Source organism: Archocentrus centrarchus, chromosome 17 (genome assembly GCF_007364275.1).
Source record: "Archocentrus centrarchus isolate MPI-CPG fArcCen1 chromosome 17, fArcCen1, whole genome shotgun sequence".
NCBI classification, from domain to species: Eukaryota; Metazoa; Chordata; class Actinopteri; order Cichliformes; family Cichlidae; genus Archocentrus; species Archocentrus centrarchus.
Window position 1 is genome coordinate 254,221 of NC_044362.1, and position 27,035 is coordinate 281,255.

Consider the following 27,035-nt stretch of genomic DNA (forward strand, 5'->3'; position numbering starts at 1 on the left):
ACCAGTTGCCGCAGATGACCCCCCCCCTCCCTGAGCCTGGTTCTGATGGAGGTTTCTTCCTGTTAAAAGGGAGTTTTTTCCTTCCCACTGTCGCCAAGTGCTGCTCATAGGGGGTTGTTTTGACTGTTGGGTTGTCTCTGTAATATTGTAGGCTCTTTACCTACAGTATAAAGCCCTTGAGGTGACTGCTGTGATTTGGTGCTATATAAATAAAATTGAATTTCTGTTACTCAATTGTAGTGCATGTACGCTGCAATGAACCAGAATTTGATGGCACAGCAGATGTAATGATCAGAGATTTTTTCTACTGTAACTGTGCTCTCAAAATGCTTTTCACCCAATCACACATGCATTCATATGAGCACTTTGTGTAGAAAAAAAGTACCAGATCATTTACCATTCACTATGTTTTCTCTGAAAGTATGATGTTGAGTTAGAGTGGCTGTGCCTCAGGAGGTAGAGCAGGTCACCAACTAATCAAAGGTGGTGGTTCGATCCCTGGCTGCTCCAGATATGATGCATTCATTGGAGTGTCAATCTTAGATAGAAAGCACTTTGGTGTAGCAAAAAGTGCTTGTGTGAATGAGGCATGTTGTATAAAGCACTCTGTGTGTTATATAAGAACCAGTCCATTTACAAACTCAAAGCTCTAACATAAATTAAAAAGTAGTAGTAACCTGTAACCAAGCAAAAAGGAGGCATTTTCTTCTCAGCAGAGATACAGAATCTGAGAAGAAGCACTAGAGCATATCTTTACATATTTTTATTGCTATTACATATGGTCATGTGATTTTTCTAACACCTTATAGCCAATTTTTTGTAGTTTGTGATATTTGGCTGTGTAAATTAAAATTGACTGACTGAAGTTTTAGAGAAGCTGTTGGAAATGACTATCTTCTGGTAATAAATAAACTCTGTGATATCCAGGAAGGACTGATTCCAATTTTAGGCCATCAAAGGAGTTAAAAAAAAGGTCAAGTCAACATATTCTTCTTCTGCCTTTGGCTGCTCCCTTTAAGGGTCACCACAGTGGATCATCTGTCTCCATCTCACCCTGCCCCTAGGCTCCTCCTCGGTCACACCAACCCTCTGCATGTCCTGCTTCCCTACACCCATGAATCTTCTCCTTGTCTTCCTCTTTTCCTCCTGCCTGACAGCTCCATCTCCTACCTACATCCTTTGTTCAATACATACACCTCTGCACACCTCTCTAACTTTGTATCCAATAAAGCAAGCAGCAGGACTCACCTCTGTACATGAAAATATGCCCACTCATATTTCTACTTGGAGGAGGGAATCAGTGAAGAGCTAAAACTCAGCGTTTACAGACTGAAGGTGAGAGGATGGATCTGTAGCCACAAATAAGCAAACATTCTACTTATTTTTTTAAAAATTGTCTACCCTTTATGTTATCTTAAGCTTTGATCCTCGGCAACAGAGCATCTATTTTTAGTTCATTTCAAACATCTGTTCTAATGGTTCAGATTGTGGGCACTGTCAATGATAATTTTAATAAACAGAAACTGATCAGACACACGGGAAGGAGTAATATACTTCAAAGCAATCAAAAAAATAGTTAATGATATGTTTAGATAACAAGAAAATGAACTGAGGAGGCAGAAACTGACTCAGAGATGGATTAATATAATCAACATTTAGTTATTTATTAACATTAGCAGATGCTAAAGGAGTCAAGTTATAGTGAAAACAATGTGGGAAAATGACTGCCAACATAAAAGCACCTGCAACAGAAAGCATTCAGGCTGACCTGTGTCACAGCAGTCTGTGTGCTGGGCTTTAGAGTGACTGTTGACATCTTCAGTCACAACGAATCAATCATTCATCAAGCAGAGCGGGTCCCCAGTGAACATATACCTTCATGAACACAGATAACCAAATCAGAGCTGCAGATTAATTTCAGTTTAAGAGAAATGTTTAAGATGGTTCTTAAAAATGGATTTGCTATGCTGATGGAGAATGAACAGCAATGTTTATAATGGCTTTAAAACTGCTGCCCGGATGATTCCACTGTGCTGATGAACAGATTCCAAATATCCGAGCGGCTCACCTGCCTTCTGGAAGTTTGTGGATGTTTCATGAACACATTTGTGGGAAAATGTGACTTCTATGAACCACTAACTGTTGGTACGTTATACGGAGCATCACTGACTCTCATGCTTTTAATTTTTTTAAAACTAACCACCCATTTACTGAAGCCCCCAAAGTCCAGCACTCAGGAGAGACGCAGGTCGCACCCAATGAAAGACCATCATTCAATTATATGCAACCATCATTCTTCCAGTGTCCTCTTTACTGCTAGCATTCAGCAGCACAGGAGTTTTGGTACGATGCACTCTCTGCTACCAGGCATGCTTCCCTTGCAGATGGGCATCCTTTAGCATATCAATACAAAGTGTTTTGACCAATCAGCTGCTGCTTAGTCTGGTCCAATCAGACAATGGATGCTTCAGTTTTGGCTCTGGGCTGTACAGCTGCTAGTTTGTGTGAGAAGACAAATCCGAGATCTGCGTGTTCACACTGACACGTTTAACGCCCTGCTGCATTTTTGTGTCTAAACATTTAGATTCACGATGACGGTACACATTGATGGTGTGACTGCATCACCAACGCCTACAATACATCATCAAATCACATATGTGAGCCAAACAAATGTGGATATTTATGCTGTTAAAAAATTTGCTGAGAATCTTTTGTGTGTGAAAAAGAAGCCAAAGAAAAAACAAAAAACCCTGAATGTTTATCCCATCCAGCAGCAGCAGCCTTAAACTCTGAGTCGGTATTGTGATGAAAGCAGAGGAAAAACTACGTCTGGATAAACTAATCATAGTGACCATTATCTTGACTTATTGCACTGGTTTTGTCAATAAAACCCACCAGAAACTGTAACTGTGCAGAAAACCAATAAGAGCTGGCTGCTGACAGCAAGCCAAGACACAAATCAACAAGCACGCTGTAGTTTCTGAACAGTTGTTTATATTTATTTAAAATACTCTCAATTATTTGTCAAACATTTTTTTTATCAAGTCCTTTTTTTCCCCATAAGTGTGCATCAAAGCTGGTCCCACCTCGATCCACTGAAGATCTGATGCTATAACTCCCTGTCAGTGTGGCTGTCCTCACAGAAGCCTGAAAGGAAAAACAAAGACATGAATGCTGAGATTACACATTCAGAAACTGTGCCACCATGCTGACACAAAAAGCTAAGACTGAATTGTCATTACATTTGAGAAAGTGAGATGAACTGAAGCAGCCTGAACAGAAGTTACTGAGGATGAACCATTACCCTCTGCGGTGACCTGAGGCTGTGCAAGCCAAAGTCAAGAAGGAAAATTCATGACAGAAGTAAAAAAAAAGAAAAAGAAAAGAAAGAATGCACAAAGCCCTGTGTGTATGCTGCAGCACCTCTGACACGCAGAAAACTAACAGATTCTAACAAAACCTGCTCTGCTGTGACGTGCAGGGTGATCCCGGCATACTGTGTGTGTGTGTGTGTGTGTTCCTTTCTCTGTGAGAGTGTGTAAAGAAGTGGTGCTACCTGAGACTCTGTTGCATAACTCCTTGTGCACGCTCTCCCGGCTGTCCCGGCTCAACATGGTGATGATTTCATCCTCCAACTCCTCCACCACCGTTTCACACTGAGACAGAAACACAAGTGTACAAGAAAGACTGGGGCAAACAGAGCTGAGTCGGCTCAACCATGCATACACAACGTGCGCGCGCACACACACACGCACACACGGTTTTTCCTGTTTTTCACACAATGGAGAGCATGCCGTTTGCGGGGCGGTGGCCATGTTTCCCTTCTGTTTGCCCAAGTGTTCAGCCATTTTGACAACCCGGTGAAACCGCCGTTCCTGCGCTCGAATCAAAGCGCCCTTCTCCTTCTGATTCAGCTTTTTCACTTCGTGTCAGCATGGTTCCTGAAACCAGCTTTAACCTGTTCAATAAAGCATCAGGATCTGCTTTTGTGGGAGCTGCCGCTTTCAATCATGATTTCATTTTGCCCAGGTTTAATAATGACATGCAATAAAATGTCTTTGTAAGAATAAACAAACTGTTTTCCCCACACAGAGGACCTCCAGCATTTCACCTGCTCTGAAAATCCCAGCAGGTGTTTTAGTCACATGACCCTCACATGGTATGATGTGGTAAAGCTCGCAGCTATTCAGGACTTCACCTGTAGTCTCCACACATTAGTTACATTTTGTACATCACTAAATTCAATCTTCTGCAGTGACCGTTAGTATTAAATATTGACAACCAACCGCCCAGTCTACAGGGAATGACAAATTAAAGGAAAACCCTGAATTACTGACCCCTACAGAGAGGAGATCTGTTGGATCCGTTATGCTATGGGGGACCTTTTGTGTCTAATGAAGGGTCACTGCAAATGTATACACAGCTGTTCTCAGTGGCACAGGGTCTCTGAATGGTTTAATAAGTATGAAAATTGGACTGATGAGTCAGACAGAAAAAGTAATATTTTTGCATTAATATAGCTTTTTTCTAGTCTTACTGACCAGTGAAAGCACTTTACCATCACTCTCCATCAGCATCATCAAAACACCAAAAGGGGATATCTTTTCTAAGATTCGCTTCCAAAGTTAAGAAACTGGGAGATCGAGGATCACGGACAGCGTTGTGGCTGTGCGTTGGTTTTTCCTTTAATTTGTGATCTCTGTGTAGCTCACAGATACGTGACGTTCTCTTTCAGAAGATGAAAAAAACATGATGATTTTAAACATTTTAAACATATGAACAGACTAAAGAAAAACAATGTTCTGCAACTTTCTTCAGTGAAAATATGAGCTATTATTTTAAACATGAAATATATATCTACAGAAAAATGTCCATGTAGCAAAATGCATATAAATGCATTTCATAATATACTCTATAAATCTGACACTTCTTGTGCACCTCCAGGCACTTACATTTTGAGCTTAAACTGATAATTTACTAAAAGTTAGAAAAGGAATTTTAATAACAGCATTTTTGCAACTATTCTTTTAAATTTTCTAGTTTAACTGTACCTCGATAATCGTGATAGATTTCACAAAATACCTGAAAATACAAAATATTTTCCAACAGCATTATAATACTTCCTCTTAACAAAACTGTTTTCATATAGAGCAGACTAACACGGTTTTACACGTGCAACCCAATTTAGAGAACAACTTGTTTAAAATTAACCAACACCTTTGAGAGTTTTTTATTAAATCATTCTTAAAACAAAGCAATAGATGAACCTGGCATGACCAAGTTTGGGTCTGCAAATGCCTCCAATCTGTACATTATCCTAAATTAGTCCACTGTTATAACTGGGCTACAGTTCTAACAAAAAACATTGGATTCTATGCACTTTTGTACTCACTGCAAATTTCAGGTCGTTGGATGCTTCTGGTCCATCAAACTGGAAGTTTTTAAAGTCGGGGAGTCACCGGTGGCCCCACTGCTTCTGGGAGCAAACCCTCCTGTACTGCTTGTGCTGGGTGTCGGGGTCCACATAGAGGGCATAGTCACTCATGCTGTTGCACACCCCGTCAAGGAGCTCACTGAGGTGAGTCTCTGAGCGAGCGAATGGGACCTGGCAAACCAAGCCAGAGAAAACACGGAATGCACACGTTGAACTGGAATGACTGTACCAAGGTTCTCGCTGGACTTCGGTCCGTGTCATAATTCTGAATTATGACACGTTTCCAATACTAGTTAAACACGTGGCTATCTCTAAAAACTCAGAAAGCACGTGGAGCAAAAATATACATCCAAAAAATGCCTGGATGGACCCAAACAATACAGTTGCATTATAGTGAGACAGGAAAAAAAGAGTGGGTTGGCCTGGTGTCAGCGTGTTACACCACAGGGCTCTGGGTGGGTCAGTGGGCTGACCTCTTGTTTCCGCTGTGTTGTGAAAACACAGCGGAAACAACGCTAACATACCTCACCCTCCAACTCTGACTTTTAACCTGCATGAATACCATCCCCACCTCTCCATCCAAACTCAGCTGGACTCTTTCCCCCACCCATTCCTTTCAGGACAAATCAGCAAGGCAGTGGTGTCTAGACGGGTCAAGACAGGTGCTGCGCTCTGCTCTCTCCATCCCTGGAAAGATACTGGGTGACAGGGGTGACGCCCAGGGGTGAGGATGGGAGGATGGGGTACTGAAAAGAGTGAAGCAGGGGAGGGTGGGTGTCAGTGCCTTTATACTTCCAACCAGCAAAAAGAGGGGTTGGGTTCCTGAGAAGGGTGGGGTTGGATGAGCAGCAGGCCTCAGCATAAGCCAAGTGCAGGGTAAACAGCTCATCTCCTCAGCCCCCCCCTCTGCCTCGGCTCTGTCTTTTGGCCCATTCAACCCCCTCCATCCTCCGATGATCAAAGGAGGAACTCTTCCTTGTTTTCTTTGGTCAAAAGGTGGCAGGATGGAAGCTGGGGGTGGGGGACAGTTTGGCTGGTAGGAGGAGGTACAGCAGAGGGAAGAAGAACGGAGGGTTTCAGGGCATCTTACAGATTAACTGGATGTAGATAAATTATTGTCTGACATTTTGTTTCTTTTCAGAAAAGGCTGTGTTCCCTTCTGGGCCAAGCTTAGTGAGTACATTTCTCTCTCTCACACACACACACACACACACACACACACACACACACACACACACACACACACACACACACACACACACACACACACACACACACACACACACACTTTGTGATGTCACAATGTGACAAAGGGCCTCTCTGCCATCTGTCTTCCAGCAAATCCTTCCTTTCCATTCTGTTTCTTCGCCTCTTCCTCTGCTCAGCAAACTGGTGGCAAAAATAAACTCAACCAACCAACAAACCAACCAACAACTCCTCTGTCAATTAGAAAGCCCTCAGCTCTTTGACTCTGCATTAATCCTTGTTGAAGACCCCTTGAGCCTGGTAACGCTCAAGGGGTCGGGGAGGAAGGAAGGAAGTTGGCCAGTCGACAGAAGGTGTTACAGCACAGGGCCAAAGGTTGGGAGGGCCAAGTGCTAGGGGATGTAGGTCGTGCAGCGCAGTGACGATGAGGTTCACCTATCAATCAAAACTTGCTTGTGATGACTTTGACACCAGCGGTGACACTTCATTCACTAAATGACTGAATTCCTATGTCTATTGTGGATCTAATCATTTTCATTGTTTAATGCATTATAGCTTTGGCCAATTAATTTTTTGATCCATGCCAATTTGACAGGAGGCTTTGTGTCCAATACTGAATGTTCATTGTCAAATTAATACACCAACATTTTTTTTTTTTTATCTTTGTATTTTTTGGTTAGTCATCTCTCATCATGTTCAGCTCCAGCAGTCCCATTAAGGTTTAGTTGGTGGGTATGACTGCAGCCTGTATTTAGTTATTCACTGCTGGCAAATTAAATTGAAACCACAGCATCAATGAAGGAGTTTGGCAGAAACTGTTCAGGTGATTTTTTTTGTTACTTGTTTTGATTTTCTTACATAAATGCAAATGTAATATTTTACTTGAAGACAATACACATTTGATGATATCACACTACTGGTAATAATAAACAATAGATTAATCACAAAAGTAATTAATAAACATCTTTCTTTTTATACATTATATTAGAATAAAATTGAATCTAAAACTAAACCCTCAATCTCATCTAAACACCATAAAAAAGGGGAAAAAAAACGCACTCCCCCTGCTCTACAATAAAACCATGTCAATCCATGGGCTTGGGTCTGAGTCATTATCATGCCATGCTACAAAATGGTTTAGAATTAAACCCCTTCCTTGCCAGTTGCAGTCTTGTGAAAGGGAGCTGTCAGTCACAGTGTTGTTTGAAGAATGGGGTGGGGGGTGGTGGTGGAGGTGGTAGTGGGGTGTGACTGGTTGAGCCAGAGAATAGGCTTCTCAGGGATGCTATCCTCCATTCAATTCCCATTGGACAAGGAGCCATTATTGCACCACTGTGGACAGGGGCCTTTCAATTTCATTGTCCTGGTGATATGGGCCAATGAAGACCCATAAATTAATAATATTGTCATATTAGCAGCAAGTGGAAGGAGAAACTAAAATGTCATTTTGACCCTTATACCATTTAAAGCCTGAATTAGTGAAAAGCACTCCATGATAAAGGCCTAATGGTAATAATATCACTTCATTACTATGACAGAAATATTGACACTAATAGTAATTAGCTGGTAATTCTAACTGGAAATGATATGCGTCCTTATAAGAGCATTAAATGATAGCCTAGGGCTGGTTCATGTTAGCTATTTGAAAGAGGATGGAGAACAGACTCAACAAAGTGATTCAAACAAAGACTGAAACACTGGAGGAAAAACGTTCTTTTTTAAACCTTTTTTATGAGTTTGTGTGTGTGTGTGTGTGTGTGTGTGTGTGTGTGTGTGTGTGTGTGTGGGGGGGGGGGGGGGGGGGGGGGTCACAGTTCTGATCCACAATAAGAAAACCGCATTTCAAATCCTATGGACACTTGTGATAGTTTCCAAAAAGCTGCAGAAAAGAGCGTTTCTCAACAATATATTGAGCTCTGTGAGCTCCTCATTTTTTAGTAGTGTAAAGGGGCATATTATTGGCCAAACCACAGATATTAGAGGAGAGAGCCATGGCACTCAAACAGTGAATTGAAAGCTGTGGCAAAAGCAAACATTGTGGTAGAAGCACGGATAATGTGGGCTGGAGTGCATCAGAATGTCACCTTCGATTACTTTGTATTTAAATCTGATAGGTAGATTAATTCTTAACAGCAAGTGAGTAGATTTTTCTTGTGCTACACCTTTGCTTCCAGATTATGGCATGGAGATGCTGCTCAACAACTCAGAAAGAACGAACTTATACCCTCAATAGGTCCTTTTTTCCTTCTCATTCCTGATGTCAGTAAAGCTGTGGTTGCATCTAGCTAGCTCTACTGAGGAGCAAGCATTAAAGGAGTTACTTTTTTAAAAAAGGTAAGTAGTTTCAAATGCAGCATTTCAAAGAGCTGTACTATGACACACAAACTGTTGCTCTGCAGCTTGTGTCTGAGAGCTAGACTGGTTTTCCACCCTATAGTAACTACAGAGACTGTATATGATAACCCAGTCTCAGAGAGAGAACTGATAAAGAGAGGAAAGGAGGGGAAGATGAGAGACTTTGAAAGCAAAGAACTATTCAGAAAGTGTCATTAGAAAAATTGGAAATTTAAAGCTTACATGTAATATCCTGATTCATGACAGACACTGAATCTCTTCATGATGTGCTGCTGAGGTTATGTGGTATTGAGAAATGTATCAAAAAATAAATTAAGTTACAACCTTTAATGGTTTTCAAATGCATGTATTAGTAATTTTAACACAGCTTACTGCAGGCTGAACTGGGAAGTATGCAGTGTTGGACTGCTGCATAGCAGGCTGTGGTGTTCATGGCCACTGTTAAGTTGGGTCAAGGCTAGCAGTCATTTCTTTACTAAAATGGTAAATAAACTAGCACTTCCATGGGACTTTCCTTCTGTAACCATACTTAAATTTTAGGCTGATGATGCTATTTATTTTCATTATGACAAAATGCAACAACAAAAAAATCTAATGGAGCTCTAGTTTATGTGATTCTTGGACAGATCCAGTTTATTTACCCTTTAAACATTTTTATCAAATTTGATCCATCATATTTTATCTCTGCTGAGTGCTGTTTTTGTTGAAATGTCAGTACACCAAATGCTGGCATAGTGGTGCCATGATTCTCTCATATAATTAGGACATGGTCAGCTTAGGCCATCATAAAGTCTTGGAAAATCTGGGTGTTTGAATGTTGTGTGATCTTCTGTAACCCCTCCAAATAGGGATGGGCATTGAGAACCAGTTCTTGTAGAGAACTGGTTCCCAGTAATTCAATTCCTTGGAATTGTTAATCTGCTTGCTTAACAATTCCGCCTATCAATTCCATTGACATGAGGACCACAGTGCCTTATTTGGTTAAGAATATATCCAACAACGTCAAGATAAAAAGCATTACAAAATTATGTTCACAGTGTTTCAGCAACAGCAGCAGCTGCTTTAAGTGCAGTCTGTGCACACGCGCAAAAAGGTGGAGCCATTACCGAGAGGTGAGCTCGGGTGGAGCGAAAAGAAACATTTTTCTTGCGTCCAAAATATTTTTCTTGCACTTTTTCCTGTAACCACCGTTAAAACCTTTACTTTGAAACAGCTGGAGGACCTTCATCAGCCACCTGATCAGTAAGTGCCAACGTGAAGAAAAGAGAACTTTGTAGCTGCTCCGTCCACCCCTGTTTGTTTCACACAGCAAAAAACTTCAGTATGGAAGTTAAAATATGCAGATGAACTGTTAATACGAAAAGTATTTCTAATCAGATCACTTGATTAATCAATGGAATAATCAATATTTGCAACCCTATTTTGCTGTACTGCTTTCACTATACTGTATGAATAATCTCCGTCTCCTCTAACATTTAGTTGATGAGGACCAGTATGAGGACAGTATTTTGAAAGAGAAATTGTTATTTTTTTATATCAGTTTAAATTTTGTTCTACTTTACATTAAAAAGAGTTAATGCAAACCCATTTGTGGTTTATTCACTAACCCAATGAGAATCGAGAAGCAATCGAATCGATAAGTGATATCGATAATGGAATCGGATTCGCTAAATTCTTATCAATTCCCATCCCTATCGAAAGCTCAAATACATGTGTACGAGCACCTCCAAACAGGGTGGGTGCAGGAGCAGATGGACTGGATGGGCAACCAACTTTGACAGGGGGCATTAGACACAGCTCGCTTTGATATTTGATTACAAAGAAAGAAAAAGAAAGAAAAAAGGACAGATGAATGCTATCATGTTGACAGTCTGCACAACAAGCATAAAAATAAGCATAAAAACCTATTTGACCATTTCACTGAGCTGACACACATAATGACAAAAAAAGGCACAGCCTCACGATGAGGAGGAGGAGTAGCTGACTTCCCAAGGTCCGACCTCCACAGGTGCATGCACCCCAAAGGTGTCCCTCCCACTACGATTGGTTGAATAGTTAACTTGTGCTTTCTTGTTACCATAATAACTTGTTCTTACTACAATAAAATTTTTATTATCAAATCACATGACTTTATTTATTTATAATTGTACTTCTAGAGTTGTGGCCAATAGAAGAACTACTGATTTTGACACTTATGCAATGGCTTCATTTCTCAGCCCCAAGGGTTATTGCTAGTTTTTCCTGCTGCATAACTAAAACTAAATTTTGCGGCTTTAGAAACAGTAATGAAATTTCTCCTGGACCAGCAGCAGTGTGCAGCCTTCGTTAGAGTGCTCACAGTGAGACTGTCAGGTTTGACTGCAATGATCCAAAATCAAAACTGTGCTTAATGGCTGGGTCTGGAAACCTGATGTATAGCTGAAGATGATGAACGTAAGGACCAACACTCCCCCCTAAACAGATTAAACAGACAAGATGTGTGTGCTCTTTGGTGGTGTGTGTTTTAAAGTTAGTCAGGCTACACTGGGTAATGTTTCATCCCTGATGCCAAAACAAGATGAACTTCCAGGTGGCCTTCTTTAAAAGATCCAATGACAGATGAATCAAGTCCCCTAGTTTGATAACCCTGTTCCAATTTTGCTCTTCACATGTAGACATTGATATCAACCTCCACATCTTACAATCAGAAAGTAAAAAAAAAAAGAAAAAAAGAAGTGCATTTATTGGGAAGTTGGACTATTCCTTTAAGACCCCAGCAAAGAGAAAAAAAAGACCTTCTATGGATTAAAAAAAAAAGAAAAAAAAAAAAGACTGCCACCTCACTCAGTCACATGTCTGGGCCATGATATTGTGTCACTGTCAGCATGCCATTGTGCATCTTCTCATTCTCAATGCATGACTTCCCACTGGTCACTATGAGATCAACTCACCGCGCCAACTAAGTTCAATGTCTTTAGAGGCCTTAAATGTGTCATTGTTGTGGCAGGCAGGTTTAACTTTTGTGCCATCAAGCAGCCCCATGCTCTCAGGAAGTCCTACTGTGACAAGGCCAAAGAGCAGAGACTTAAAACCTGCAAATCCTCCTCACTGATGGCATCTAAGCTGTGACATCCCTCCCTCTCTGATTCATACCAGGTCAAAAGCTGCTGAAAAGAAGGAAGCCAGGAGGGCATGGGATCAAGGTTTGCCTTTTTATGTGGTTCAATAACATTTGATTGACCAAACAATACAACAGGTGGAGGACAGTGTCAGCTGAGGGCAGAGTAGGGGCTCATCTCTGAAGGAAGCCCATTCTCCTGGAAACAGTCTTATATAGAATAAAAAGTTCTGCACTATTCTGGATTTTGGGCATCCATCACAATAAATTCATCCACTGCTTTGCCTGTTCTCACCCACAGTCAAGGAAGAACCTCATCTGAAGTATAATGGGGAGATTACCAGGACTCCTGCACAATAAAAATCAATTAATTAATTAATTAAAAACCTTTTTTTTTTTTTTCTTTCGCTCATGCAGTGCAGGCTGCAGCCTATCACAGCTATCATAGGCTGAGGGGCAGGGTACGCTGTAGACAGGCTGCCAGTCTGCTGCAGGGCTAACTGAGACAGACAGGAAACTTTTCTCCATCTTTGGGTGTTTCTGCCTTTTGTTCAATTCTCTGCCAAGATGATACACACTGCTTCAATAATGTTGATGCCCAGGCTCTGGGGAGGCCAATACATAACTGATAGTATTCTACCATATGCTTATCTATACAGGTATGCTTTTACTGCATTGGCAGATGCTTTTGCATGGTGGATCAAACTCTGACCGTACTTTTCTGTGTTCATAATTCCATCAATTTTAAGAAGATCCCCAACACCACTGGCTAAAATGCAGCCCCAAACCAGGACAGAGCTTCCACCTGTTTTACAGACGTACTGTTATAGCTCTCTCCGGACCTCCTCCATACATATCAACAATGATTTGACCCCGAAATTTTAAATTTGGATTCATCACTCCATAAGACCTCGTCACTGATTTTCAGTCCAGTTCTTGTGTAATGTGGCATACCCTGAGCCTTTTCTCTGTTTCCTTCTTAAGGAATGGCTTCTTGACAGTCATCCTTCTACTGAGGCCATTTCGGATGAGGCTTCAGCAAACAGTAGATGGGTCAACTTAGCTGGATTTTTACTGTTCATCTGCTGTAGATAGTTCATTAAAGGTTAGGTGGCCTAACTAGAATAAACGAGACCTCAATGTAACCCTAACTGGCCACCAGTGCTCTTTTTTTTTCCTGGGCCTGCTGAGGGGATGGTGTCTGCAGAGCAGACAGGAATAGAGTAGACAAACTTTTCTGTTGTGGCATTGTAATTTTCTGCAAAGTATTAATGAAGGCTCTATCTATCTACTTACCGTATTTTTCGGACTATACGTCGCTCCGGAGTATAGGTCGCACCAGCCAAAAAATGCATAATAAAGAAGAAAAAAACATATATAGGTCGCACTGGACTATAAGTCGCACTTTTTTTGGGGGGGGGGGGGGGGGGGGGGTTGATAGAATCCGAGACCCAGAGCAGAAATTCCATCTTGAACGGCAATTTAAAATAATAATGGATTAAAGAACAGGACGAACATGGTTACACCTACGTTATGCTAACGTAGCACATTCAGCTACATGACGCACAACGAACACGTGTTCGGTATTGTAACGTTGTAAACACACTTCCAAAGTCGGCGATATTCACAACAAAGGTCGTCTTTATTAGCAGAAAAACGGCTGCTGTAGGCCACAGCCACGCCAACCACAACTACAACAGCGGAACAGCAACACACACACAGGCAAGCTCTCGGTCTTTTTCTCTCTCTCCATGCTGCCTTCACGAACCTCCCGAACAGTCCGAAATCCCACAACATCAACACGCTCTCTAACTAAGAGAATCGCTACAGTATGTTAACGTAACATTAAGTTATTCAGATAACCATAGCATAAAGAACATACTAACAAGTTAACCAAACCATCAATCCATTGAATTCTTCATCCTCGGTGTCACTTCTAAACAATTCCGTACACTCCGTAGACGAAGCGCCGCTTCCTCTTCTGTGTCGCGTTAGTCAGACTCGTCGTCAGCTGCAGTTCCAATTATTCCAGCCTTTCTGAATCCCAACAGGATGGTTTGTCACTGAAGCCCATGTTTTCTTGATCCATCCAATGACTTCCAGGAAAGTTGGGTGGCGCATTCTCCCAGTTGCCGTTAAGCTGTGCTCTCCATCCATCATCCACTGCGCCCACAGGTTACGCAAGACTGCCTTAAAGCTGCAGTTCACGGAGATGTCAAGTGGCTGGAGTATTTTGGTTCATGTGTTATAAATGTCACATATACGTCGCTCCGGAGTATAGGTCGCACCCCCAGCCAAACTATGAAAAAAAGTGCGACTTATACTCCGGAAAATACGGTATATCTTTTTTACTCCACTTGTCTAGTTTAGTTCTTTTTAAGGACACTGCACACCATGCTGAGATAACACATTTTCAGCTGATAGCACTTTTACCTTGCTAAAAGTACTATGCCTAAACTATTATCTTTCACATTTTTCATAGATTGAACTAAAGAAATGGGAATACACCGTTTTTGCAACAGGCTGCTAGTAACAAAGTGCCTAAAGACACAATTTAAAATTGGTTCCTTGCCAAGTTGTCTGTTATGTGTACACAATACCAGATCCTCCCATGAGTTTGGTGCCCGTTTTATTCTTGAATGGTTCATAGATAAGTATAAGCAGCTTAACAAATTAAAAAATAATAATAATAATAAAAAATTAAAAACAAAAAAACCCAAAAAACATTCCTTTGAAAATGGTCAGGATTAAGGTCTGGACTGAACTGTCACTCACATTAAGACAAACAACCACAAAGAACAGTACCCTCCATGGAGAAGGAGACTCGAGGCCAAGAGCAAGGCAGCACTGTGGGAAGTTAATGAGCTGTCAGAACTTTAGAAAGGTGTGATGAAGAAAAGGGAAGTGCCACAAGCTGTCCATGCCATAAGCAATAACTCACAGTCTTGGCTAACCACTTCAAGAGGTATCCCAGAGAGACAGAAGCCAAGAGAACAAATGTTCTCCACGGAACCATTCAAGATACATTGTCAGTGGCAGGGGAACAATATGAGAACAGCCCAACTAAGGCTGGAGACAGTCATACTGGACAAGCATATGGGAGAAGGATGCAACACATAAAATAACATAACAACAATGCTCAGTGGCTAGTGGATCTAAGAGCAGACCACAGCAAACACCCTGAACAGGCTCCAGTAGCCATCACAGAGGCAGACACCCAGCAAAACACCAGCTACTGGTAGACAGAGCAGTCACTTGTGACTGTAAAACTAGACTGACCAACCTGTGCACCACCTGGATTGTTTACAAGAAAACCTATGACTCGATGCCTCACACATGAATCCTGGAATGCCTAGAACTGTACAAGATCAACAGGACCCTAAGAGCCTTCATTAGAAACTCAGTGGAGATGTGGAGGACAACACTAGAGGCCAACTTCAAATCAACTGTACAAGTCACCATCAAGTGCAGGATTTACCAAGGGGCTGCTCTGTCCCCACTGCTATCATGCATAGGGCTGAACCCCCTCAGCCAGATCATTAACAAGACTGGCTACAGATACTGACTACGCAATGGAGCAAACATTAGCCACCTCCTGTACATGTATGCCATCAAGCTGTATGCCAGGAGTGAATGAGACACTGATTCACTGATCAACACCACGAGGATCTACATCAATGACATTGACATTGGGAATGGTAAATGGTAAATGGGCTAGTTCTTATATAGCGCTTTTCTACTCAGATATGAGCACTCAAAGCGCTTACACAACACGTTTTACATTTACCCATGCACACCCATTCATACAAGCACTTCCATGATTAATTAATTAAGCTAAGTGCTTTAATTATCTAACATTCACTCACATTCATACTCCGACGGAACGGTTGGAGAGCAACTTGGGGTTAAGTATCTTGCCCAAGGATACATTGGCATGCAGCCTGCAGTAGCCAGGAATTGAACCACTGACCTTCCGATCAGTAGGTGACCTGCTCTACCTACTGAGCTACAGCCACCCCCCACTTGGTTCTTTTGTTACCACTGGATTCAAACACGTTTACCAAAATACCTCGTTTCCGGGAGTATTACAAAAGACGTTTTAAATCCTAAGAAAGCTTATAATTTATCCTCTCGTCTGTGACTGAGAAATGAATCAAAAAGGCATTTTAATGTGGATTTTCATTTGTGCTTATGCACTCTTCGCATTCGCAACTGGGGAAAACGCCGTTCTTAAAGGTGAAGACAGTGAACTGGATGATTTGTCAACAAACAGCCAGGCTGCAGCTGGCATCATCAAGTACAACATGAGAAAGCATGTCGATCTGGACCAGGAGGGATGTTACCTGAAGACTGGCAGGGAGGACTGTCTAGAGGAATGTGGTTTCAATACTACAGCCAAGACAATCTTCATCATCCATGGCTGGACGATGAGCGGGATGTTTGAAAGCTGGATGCAAAAGCTTGTCAATGCTGTGATGCAACGTGAAAGCGATGCCAATGTGGTGGTGGTTGATTGGATATCCAGGGCGCAGCAGCTATACCCTGATGCAGTCAACCACACCCATGGTGTTGGCCTTGATATTGCAGCAACGCTCAACTGGCTTCAGGATGAGCACCAGCTCCCTCTGGAGAACGTCCATTTGATTGGCTATAGTTTAGGTGCTCATGTGGCAGGCTACGCAGGAACATATGTACGAGGGACCGTTGGCAGAATCACTGGGTTAGACCCAGCAGGACCTATGTTTGAGGGTATAGAGAAAGAGAAACGCCTCTCTCCAGATGATGCTGACTTTGTGGATGTTCTGCACACGTACACTCGGGAGGCTTTGGGTGTGAGCATTGGAAGCCAGCAGCCAATTGGGAATAACAAAGAGAGGGAAGGTAGTCAGAACTGATGGGACTGCAGTGCTAGCAAGTAACATGGTCAACACTGAGGATAGCTACAAGTACCTTGGAATCTCACAGGCAAATGGGAACCATGAAGAGGCCACTATGAAAGTTGCAATGACCAAATACCTGCAGAGGGAAAGGCAAGTCCAGAGGAGTTCAATTCAATTTCAAGTTTTAAGCCTAATCTTAAACGTACAGAAGGCATCTGTCTCCAGAATCCAAACTGGGAGCTGGTTCCACAGAACAGGGGCCTGAAAGCTGAAGGTTCTGCCTCCAAGTCTACTTTTAAATATACTAGGACCCACAAGTAAGCCAGCAGTCTGAGAGTGTTCTATTCAGGTGACAAGATACTATGAGGTATTTAAGGTAAGATGGGGTCTGATTATTCAAGGCCTTGTATGTGAGAAGGATTTTAAATTTAACTATGGATTTAACAGGGAGCCAATGAAGAGAAGCCAGTTTGGGAGAAATATGGTCTCTCTTTCTAGTCCCTGTCAGTACTCTTGGTGCAATATTCCCTTATTTCCTTCAGGATCAATAAAGTATCTATCTCTCTATCTATCTATATGCTGCAATATTTAAGATCAGCTGAATGCTTTTCAGGGAGCTTTTAGAACAACGTGATAGTAATGAACTACAGTAGTCCACCCTAAAAATAATAACTGCATGAAACAGTTTTTCAGCATCACTCTGAGACAGAAATATTGCGTAAATGCAAGAAAACAATCCTACATATTTGTTTAATATGTTCATCCTGGTCAAAGATGACTCCAAGAATCCTGATAGTGTTACTGGAGACCAAGGTAATACCATCCAAAGTAAATATTTGGTCAGGCAACATGTTTCTAAGATTTATAGGGCTGAGTTAATCAATTGTTATTATTAATTTCTGTCTCTCTTCCACAACATGTCTTTTGTCCTGTCTCCCCTCAGCCCCAGCCGGTCACAGCAGATGACTGCCCCTCCCTGAGCCTGGTTCTGCTGGAGGTTTCTTCCTGTTAAAGGGGAGTTTTTCCTTTCCACTGTTGCTAATTGAGTGCTCAGAGGGGGTCCTTTTGACTTTAGAGCTTTCTCTGTAATTATTGCAGGCTCTTTATCTTACAGTACAAAGCACCTTGAGGCAACTGACTGTTGTAATTTGGCGCTATATAAATAAAATTGAATTAAACTGAATTGAGTACAATAACTTAAGTTTTATCTGAATTCAGAAGCAGGAAATTGGAGGTCATCCAATAGGACACCTCTTTCAGCTTGATGGCTTCCTTCACCTCTGGTGTCCACCATCTGGTTCCGGAATTACCACAATGACAGGCGCCACACACCTTGGAGCCACAGCTCCATGCAGCAGCCTCAGCAGCAATGGAGGTGGGGAACATGGTCCATTTTGGACACGATATCCTCAGCCTCACTGGGAATGCTGTCAAAGTTCTGCCGGAGGTCGGAGTTGAATCAATTCAGTGAGGTTGAGGTCTGGACTTTGACAGGGCCATTGAAACACCTTGATTGTTTTCTGCTGTACTTGTGATCATTGTCCTGTTTCATAACCCAGTTTGGCCCAAGTCAGACAGATGGTCTCACATTTGACTCTAGAATACTTTGATACTCAATTCAATTTTATATCTATATCGCGCCAAATAATAACAGTCACCTCAATGCAGTATACAGAGGAGTTTATGGTCAATTCAATGACTGCAAGGTGTCCAGGTCCTATGTCTGTAAAGCAAAGCAAATCATCAGCCCTCCACCACCATGCTGACAGTTGGTATGAAGTGTTTGTGCTATATGCTGTGTTAGGTCACATCTGTCCAAAAGGTAATTTTTCCATAAGTCTTGTGGTTTATTCAGATGCAACTTTGCAAACATAAGCTGTGCTGCTGTTTGTAAGCACAGCCAAGAGGCTGTGCTTACAAACAAGCCACTTTTGTTCAGTCTTTTTCTAATTGTACTGTCACCACTTTAACTTTAAACATGCTAACTGAGGTCAGTAGAGTCACAGATGCAGCTCTTGTTTTTTTTTGTTTTTTTTGCAGTTTCTCTGAGCATTGTGCAGTCTGATCTTGGGGTGAATTTTCCTGGCAAAATTGTAGCATTGTATCAACACACACTAAAGGTGAGCAGGTCATCTACCAATCAGAAGGTTGGTTGTTCAATCCCTGGCTGTGCCAGTCTGCATGCTACACCTAGAGCAAGTTACTGAACTCCAAGTGCTTTAAGTGCTCGAGTAGAGTAGAAAAGTGCTATATAAGAACCGGTCCATTTATTTAGCTTCTCGTGAAAAAACTAAGTACCAAACTTTCCATGGAAAACTTTTCTTTTTCAAATGACTAAATAATTTATTTATTCAAACCATAAGGCACAAGATACACATGGCAAAGTGTGTCACACTCACACAAGGGTCCCTGCAAATGTTTTAGGTCAAAGATTGGAAAAACTAATTGGAACATGGGAACAAATTAAAAAAATAAATAAATAAATAACTAAACTTTATGAGAGCTGAAAGCAGCGACTTTTTGATGGGGTACGGTCCATCCATCCATCCATCCATCCATCCATCGTCTTCTGCTTACCCTTTACAGGGTTGCGGGGGGCTGGAGCCTATCTTCAGCTGCCATAGGGTAAGAGGCAGGGTACACCCTGTACAGGTCACCAGCCTGTCGCAGGGCTAACACAGAAAGACAGACAAGCATTCACACTCACATTCTCACCTATAGGAAATTTAGAATCACCAATTAACCTAACCCCACTAAGACCATGTCTTTGGACTGTGGGAAGAAACCAGAGTAGCCGAAGAAAATCCACGCAGACACGGGGAGAACATGTAAACTCCACCCAGAAAGGCCCCGGCCAAGGTGGAGTTAAACCTAGGACCTTCTTGCAGACAGGGTATGGTGACCCACTTCTTTCAGTGATGACATATCGCCAACAAAAACTTTAAGTCTGTGTACTAGTCTTTTCCATGTGCCTTCTGTGGGCAGAGGATTTTACACTCACATTGGTAAGTGAAACAGGAGCTAAGTGGGACGGAGTTTCAGGTATCTGTAGTTTAGAATATACTTACAGCAAGACAGGTGAGTGGTGTGAGTGTTACCTAAACACTGGTGTAATGTACCTTTTTGTCTTTCATGGTTCCATCAGGGTTGAGTCTAAAGCTGCCAACGTTGATGGTTTTCTTTGGGTCCACCTGACTGATTGAGTAGTTCAGTTCATCCACAATTGCCTTGCATGCTGGGAAATACAGGCAAACCAGAGTGATGGCAACAAAACAACCAAAAGCCTGGAACTTAATGAGCGTCAACACATACGTAACATGAAAAGCCATCCAGAATTCATACTGATGTTTGTGGAAGTGCTACAGGGTCAATACTCTACTTCACTACACTGATCTTTTGAAGAAATTCTGAAGTATAACATGTATTCATTAAGACCTAGATATTCATTTTCAGCCAGATTTCCTCGTTCTGCATCAAGGTTCAGTCAGGCACAGAGATTTCATCTTCATCACTGATGCCTGGCAACAAATGTCAGGTTAACATCAGAGCCTTGGATTTATAAGTCTAACACCAATTTATATTTAAAGTGGTGCTATTATGCTTCATCCTTATTATTTATCATTTATTTATGCTGTTACAATGGTGGATGTTCATATTAAATATTTGAAGAAGTTCTAAATAATGAGGTATGTACAGGTAATGCAAGCCAATAGTTGAGACTTTGTTTCAGAGCGTTTTTGTACTCTTGGAGCTGCGTGATGTGACACACAACTCTGGTTGCATGTGCCATCCAACTGCGGCTCAACCCTTCTGTGTATGAGGAGCAGGCAGTCAGGGAAAGCAAAGACAGACAGAGGATGGACTGGGAGGCTGCACCAAAGCCCAGTATAAGATAAATAAATATTATGTTGAACCAACATCCTGTGAACCACACAAAACTGCTCTAGCACAATCCAAGAATAAAAAATATGTAGCTGAATATGAGCAGAATAGATCCACCTTATAAATGAAATTAATCTGAACACAGTTCAGGTCCATAAGTATTTTGTCATTCTTCCTCTGTACGCCATGACATTTAGTTTTAAATAAAACAATTAAGGCTGAGGTACAGAATATCATTTTTTTTCAATACAGGGGTTTAATAAAAAAATATTGCATTAATAACAGCTGTTCTTATACACAGTCCCTGGTATAGATAGTTACTTTTGCTGTCCTGTTGCAGATGACAATGCAGTTCCATTGTGTGTGTGTGTTTTTTTTTAATAAACAGCAGCAATATTCAGCTTCAGTGAGATCTGTTACTTACCAGAACAGTAAAGCACCTTGTCCCTCTTCCCCTGGCTGCTGCCAGTGAAGACAGATAGCAGCATCAGCATCATCTGAATAATCCATGAGGTCATATTGATAGCCTAATAGTGTAGAAAGGCATATACAGTAAAAAAAAAATTACAGGTAAAGTTCAATATGTCACACTATACCTAAGTGACATAAGTCTTTAAGTGTGAAGACATTTCAAAACAATACACAAAATGTTTCTAATTATAGGTTAAAAATCAGACCAAACCCAAGGAGCCCCCACCACGGAGCCCACAGCACACAAAAGAGCTACAGCCAGCTTCCTGGTAGCTTTAGGTGTATACAGACATGGACAAAACTGTTGGGACCATTCTGGTAAAGAAAGAAAAACCCACAATAACTTGAAACTAAAAAAATTAAAAAAAAAAAAATTTACTGAGAATGAATTAAAGAAATTTAGACATTGGTTTTGAACTGTGGTTTAACAGAATTATTTTAAAAAACTAACTAATGAAACTGGCCTCTACAAAAGTGATGGTTCTCTTAACTTATGAGGTAATCACTGCTATCAGGTGATTTCTGTAACTCTCAATGAGACTTCTGCACCTGTCGACAGGTATTCTGGCCCACTGCTCGTGAGCAAAATGCTCCAGCTGTCTCAGGTTTGACGGGTGCCTTTTCCAGACTGCATGTTTCAGCTCCTTCCACAGAATCTGAATAGTCCAGTGTTTTGTTCTTAGCCATTCTGGGGAGGTTTTAGCTGTGTGTGTTTGGGTCATTATCCTGTTGGAGGATCGACACACCTGCGTTTTTGACACTGGGCAGCACATTTTGCTCTAGAATTTCTTGATAGTGTTTCATTTCATTTCATGTAATCATTTATTCAAATTAGGACAATGCATATTAATCAACATGTCTGTAATGAGCATCAATGTAAATATGCACCAAAGCTAATTTTCATCCCTTGTCCTAAGGCAGGTAAGACCAAAAAACATGCAACAAAATAAAGAGCAGAGAATAATACAAACATCACCTATATAACACAACACAAACAACATAAAATTACAGTAAAGATAGGACACCCTAACAAAATAAAATAATCTACATAGTTAGTTTTCAGCCAATGTTTCAAAGGGTTTTTAAAACTAGAGTAGGTGCCGCAGTTCCTGATATAACCTGGCAGTGTGTTCCACAACTGTGTGCCTCTAATGGACACCACCATTTGGCCAAATGTTGTCCTGCGCCGCTGTACATTACAATCTGGTCAGTGCTCTTGTGTTTATTGTATTGCTTGTTTTTTTGCTTATAAAATACATTAAAGGAGGGGGAGCAAGTCCATTTAAAACTTTAAAAATACAGCAAGCATCCATAAAAAGCTGATAACTATCAAAATCCAAAGTATTTGGTTATGATGTTACAGCAATGATGCTGTAAAGGCTTTTCGTCGAGAATTTTCAGTGTTTTCTTAAAAAAAGGCTTCAAAATGGCCTCTGAAGTGTGAGACCATGTAGTATAACAGTAAGCTATATGACTGAATATCATGGCATGCATATAAGCCTTTGCTGATTCTGTTGTCAGAGAAGGTCTTATATGCTTGAAGTTTGACAGATTAAGTTTAATTATGGTTAAAATTCTCTTTACGTGATGCTTAAAATTTAGATTGGAATCAAAAACTACTCCAAGATATTTAAATTGATCAACCACTTCCAATGTCTCTCCATTGACCAACACAGATGGTTGCTCGCTATTTGCTGGCATCCGAGAAAAAAACATACAAACTGTTTTTCTAACGTTAAGATGTAAACCGGAGACATTGAGCCAGTGAGATATTGGTGTCATGGCGTCAGAAAGTACTGCAGCAGCTGCATTTTTTGTTTTCGCATGAACATACAGTACAGTATCATCTGCATATAATTGTATTTTTGCAGTTTTGCAGACATTGGGTAAAACATTAACATTTAAGCTAAATAATATTGGTCCCAGTATTGAGCCTTGTGGGACTCCAGCTGAGCAGGTAAGAAAGGTAGACTGTGAATTTTCTATTTGTACTGCTTGTTTTCTGCCAGACAGATATGATTTCATCCAGCAGAGGGCACTATTAGAGAAATTAAAATGAGTCAATTTAACAAGGAGGACATTGTGATTGATGGTGTCAAAAGCACGTTTCAGTTCAAGGAACACAGCACCCACAAAGCCGCCCTGATCTAGATGAAGTTTTAGATTTTCCAGAAAATAGAAGGTCACTGTCTCTGTGTCTTCACATTTCACTGTACCTGTGGCAGATGCAGCAAAGCAGCACCATGACATAACTGAGCCTCCATGTTGCACAGTAGGTACTATGATCTATGTTCAGTGTGATACACACCATGATACCAAACAGCAGAGTGACCACTTTTAAACAGGGAGACTGACTGATTACAGGTTAGAAGTCACCTATGATGCTAATTACAGGACACATCCCTGTGGTCAGCTTATTTTCCACCATTTTTGTCCGGATCAGTTTCATTAATTTGTTTTTAAAAATAATTCTGTTGAACCCTAATTCAAAAGCAACATCTGATTTTCATGAGTTAATGATCAGTAATTATTTATTTATTATGACTTTTGTAAGTTTCAAGTTATTTCAGTGACCATTGCAGGTTTTTCTTTGTTTAATAGAAGGCGCCCAACAATTTTGTCCATGTATGTATGCAGATGCTACATTGGCCATTGCAGTTTATAGAGTATATTTGACACTGAGGACTTGACTCTCTAAACAAGATGGTGGCAGCAGAAATGAATTCCACAAATGTAGATGCAGCATTTACTTGTATATAAACACTGCTCAAAAAAAAAAAAGGGACCCTTTAAACTTTAAAGGGTTCTAGCCAGAAAAAATTTCACAGCCTGGCAATTGGCTGCTTGCTGTGGTGATAGCAATCAGTTCCAATAGTGAACAGGCGAAATTCTTAGCCCGGTGCAGCGCCGGGCGATCAACCACTGCCTAGAACCATCTAACACTTTGAAAACACATCAGATGGGGAGAAAAAAATCAGGCTGGATATCTACACTGATATGGACTGGGTAATGTGCTAGGAAAGAAAACATGCCACATTATTTGATAGTGAAAAATATCAATCTACAAAGGGTTGAATTCAAAGACAACCCAGAGCAGCAACTCAAAATGGTACTGAGGAGCAACCTGGTGGTGTGGGACGGACTGAAACATAATGTCCCAGAGGTGTTATTGGCTTTAGGTCAGGCAAGCATGGGGGCCAGTCACTGGTATCAATTCCTTCATTGTCCAGGAACTGCCTGCATACTCTCACCACATGAGGCTGAGCATTGTTGTGCACCAGGAGGAGCCCAGGACCCACTGCACAGCATAGCGTCTGACAATGGGTCCAAGGTTTGCAACCTGTCACCTAATGGAAATCAGGATACCATTGCCTAGCCTGTAGAGGTGTGTGCGTACCTCCACTGATATGCCTCCCCAGACCATCACTGACCCACTGCCAAACCAGTCATGCTGAATGATGTTACAGGCAGCATAACATTCTCCACAGCTTCTCCAGACCCTTTCACATATGTCAAGTGTGCTCAGGGTGAACCTGCTCTCATCTGTGAAAAGCACAGGGTGCCTGTGGTGGACCTGCCAATCCTGGTATTCTATGGTAAATGCCACTCAGGCTTCACGGTGCCAGGCAGTGAGCACAGGGCCCTCTACAGCAGGGATCCTCAAATCCAAGCTTCGAGGGCCAGTGTCCTGCAGGTTTTAGATCTGTCCCTGATCCAACACACCTGAGTCAAATATAGAAGTCATTAGCAGGACTCTGGAGAACTTGACTGCAGACTGAGGAGGTAATTCAGCCATTTGAATAAGGTGTGTTGGATCAGGGACACATCTAAAACCTGCAGGACAGCAGCCCTTGAGACCTGGATTTGAAGATCCCTGCTCTAGAGGATGTCATGATGTCTGTTTCTGATTGTCCTGCTGGAGGTCATTTTGTAGCTCTGGCAGTGCTCATCCTGTTCCTCCTTGCACAAAGGAGTAGATACTGGTCCTGCTGATGGGTTAGGAACCTTCTAGGGCCCTGTCCAGCTCTCCTAGAGTAAATGCCTGACTCCTGTAATCTCCTCCATGCTCTTGAGACAGTGCTGGAAGACACAGCAAACCTTCTGGCAATTATGTATACAAGCCTGCATAACAATTACATTTACTTTAGATACTTTAAATATATTCTGATGCTAGAGCTTTTGTTTCATTTGGCTACTTGGGCAGGATTATGACTTTTACTTGAGGAAAAAGAAAACTCTGTGCAGTGCCACCTTTCATGTAATCTGTATGTGGCCTCCGGGCTGCACTTTTACCAGAAAACGGTACCCAGTGTTCTCTACATTACATTTATTTCTTATCACATGTTTCACACTCCTCATTCTGTGTATATGTACGATCGCTAAGGCAGCTCACAGGTGTGATGAGAAGTTGACACCTGAAACCTGTTGGTGTTAGCGATGTGTCGCTGTGGGTTGCGTCGCATTATCTGAGGACTCTGAACACTTTACTAAGCCATCAATAACTTGTCAAGATGGCAATAAATTACTGAATCTTGAATCTTATTGAATCATGACATCAACAATCTGTCTTCCTAAAGTGCCACCGACAGTTTTTGAGCAGCGCGTGTCAGCCCCCAGCGGGTCAGTCACGGGTAAATCGAACATAAATTCGACCAAACTGTATTTAACTCGTACTGTGTGGGAACTGGGTCAATGCCGAATTGTACGTTGACATAACTACAATTTTAGCATTAGTTTCAGTACGTTATCATCACTAGAATTTTGATCAGCAAATGAGACTGACTTAAATTGTCACATTTGGTTACAGGGTACGGTTCAAGTCGGGTAGTGAGGGAGGGCTGACAGCTTGTCTTACCTGACGAGGAAAGCGAGCTACAGCAGCTAACAGCGGATGCGGAGCCGTTTGGACTCAACGTGCAGAAGGTATTACTAAAATAATGACATGTCATCAACTCATTTCTCTGTACATGCGTATCTTTGCTTAACTTACGGACAGGTACCGTCAACACCGACAGGTTCCAGTACAGTACAAGAATTCCCTTTCCGGGTGCACCCTTCAAAGTAAAAGCGTTATTCCCTAAAAATGTTCTATATTTGACTATTATACGGAATTGAGTAAACACGCTTCATGCAGAAAATAACCAAAAGAAGTTAAAATGGTTGACCAGGAATGAATATTCATTTCATTTTAATCATATTATCTGTATAACAAGAGTTATGCGTCAATCTTGAAGGTATGCTCAGCTCACTTCCCCTCTCTCCACCTCGCTCCGTCTGACTTGACTTAACGTCATCTTTGCGTGCCCGGCCCTGGTGTAGCCACGTTCAGTGAGGCGTATACCAGGACAGCTAATCATATTCCGAACTCCAAGAGCGTGGACCAATCAACCTGCTTCGTGGCGCATAGGCAGGACGCTTTGGTACAATGTGGACATCTGAATTGGCTGTGGAGTAAACATGTAAATTCATACAAATTCATACAAAAATAGAGAAATAGTACTGCATTAAGTACAACTGCATTCATTTAACATAAAACCATCTCCTGTTACGGTGAGTTAAAATGAAAAAGCAGCCCTTATATCTTCCAGAATGTACATTTCTACCTTTATATGCATCTGACTGCACACACGCACACACACATAACCACAGAGACATAAATGCAGATGATCTAACTGAAGAGCTACTTCCCCTCCTCCAAACACAACAGCTC

At 41.5% G+C, this 27,035-nt stretch overlaps 1 protein-coding gene across 1 annotated transcript; it reads right to left on the minus strand.

The window, feature by feature from the left end:
- Positions 1-2,974: 2,974 nt before the first annotated feature.
- Positions 2,975-26,356, minus strand: cnpy1 (canopy FGF signaling regulator 1). Its single transcript, XM_030752371.1, is given in 8 exon segments — positions 2,975-3,147; positions 3,557-3,656; positions 5,393-5,454; positions 5,457-5,487; positions 5,489-5,605; positions 20,092-20,207; positions 21,279-21,381; positions 26,181-26,356. Coding segments are annotated over 7 exon segments (558 nt in total). The 5' UTR covers positions 21,373-21,381; positions 26,181-26,356; the 3' UTR covers positions 2,975-3,109.
- Positions 26,357-27,035: the final 679 nt, after the last annotated feature.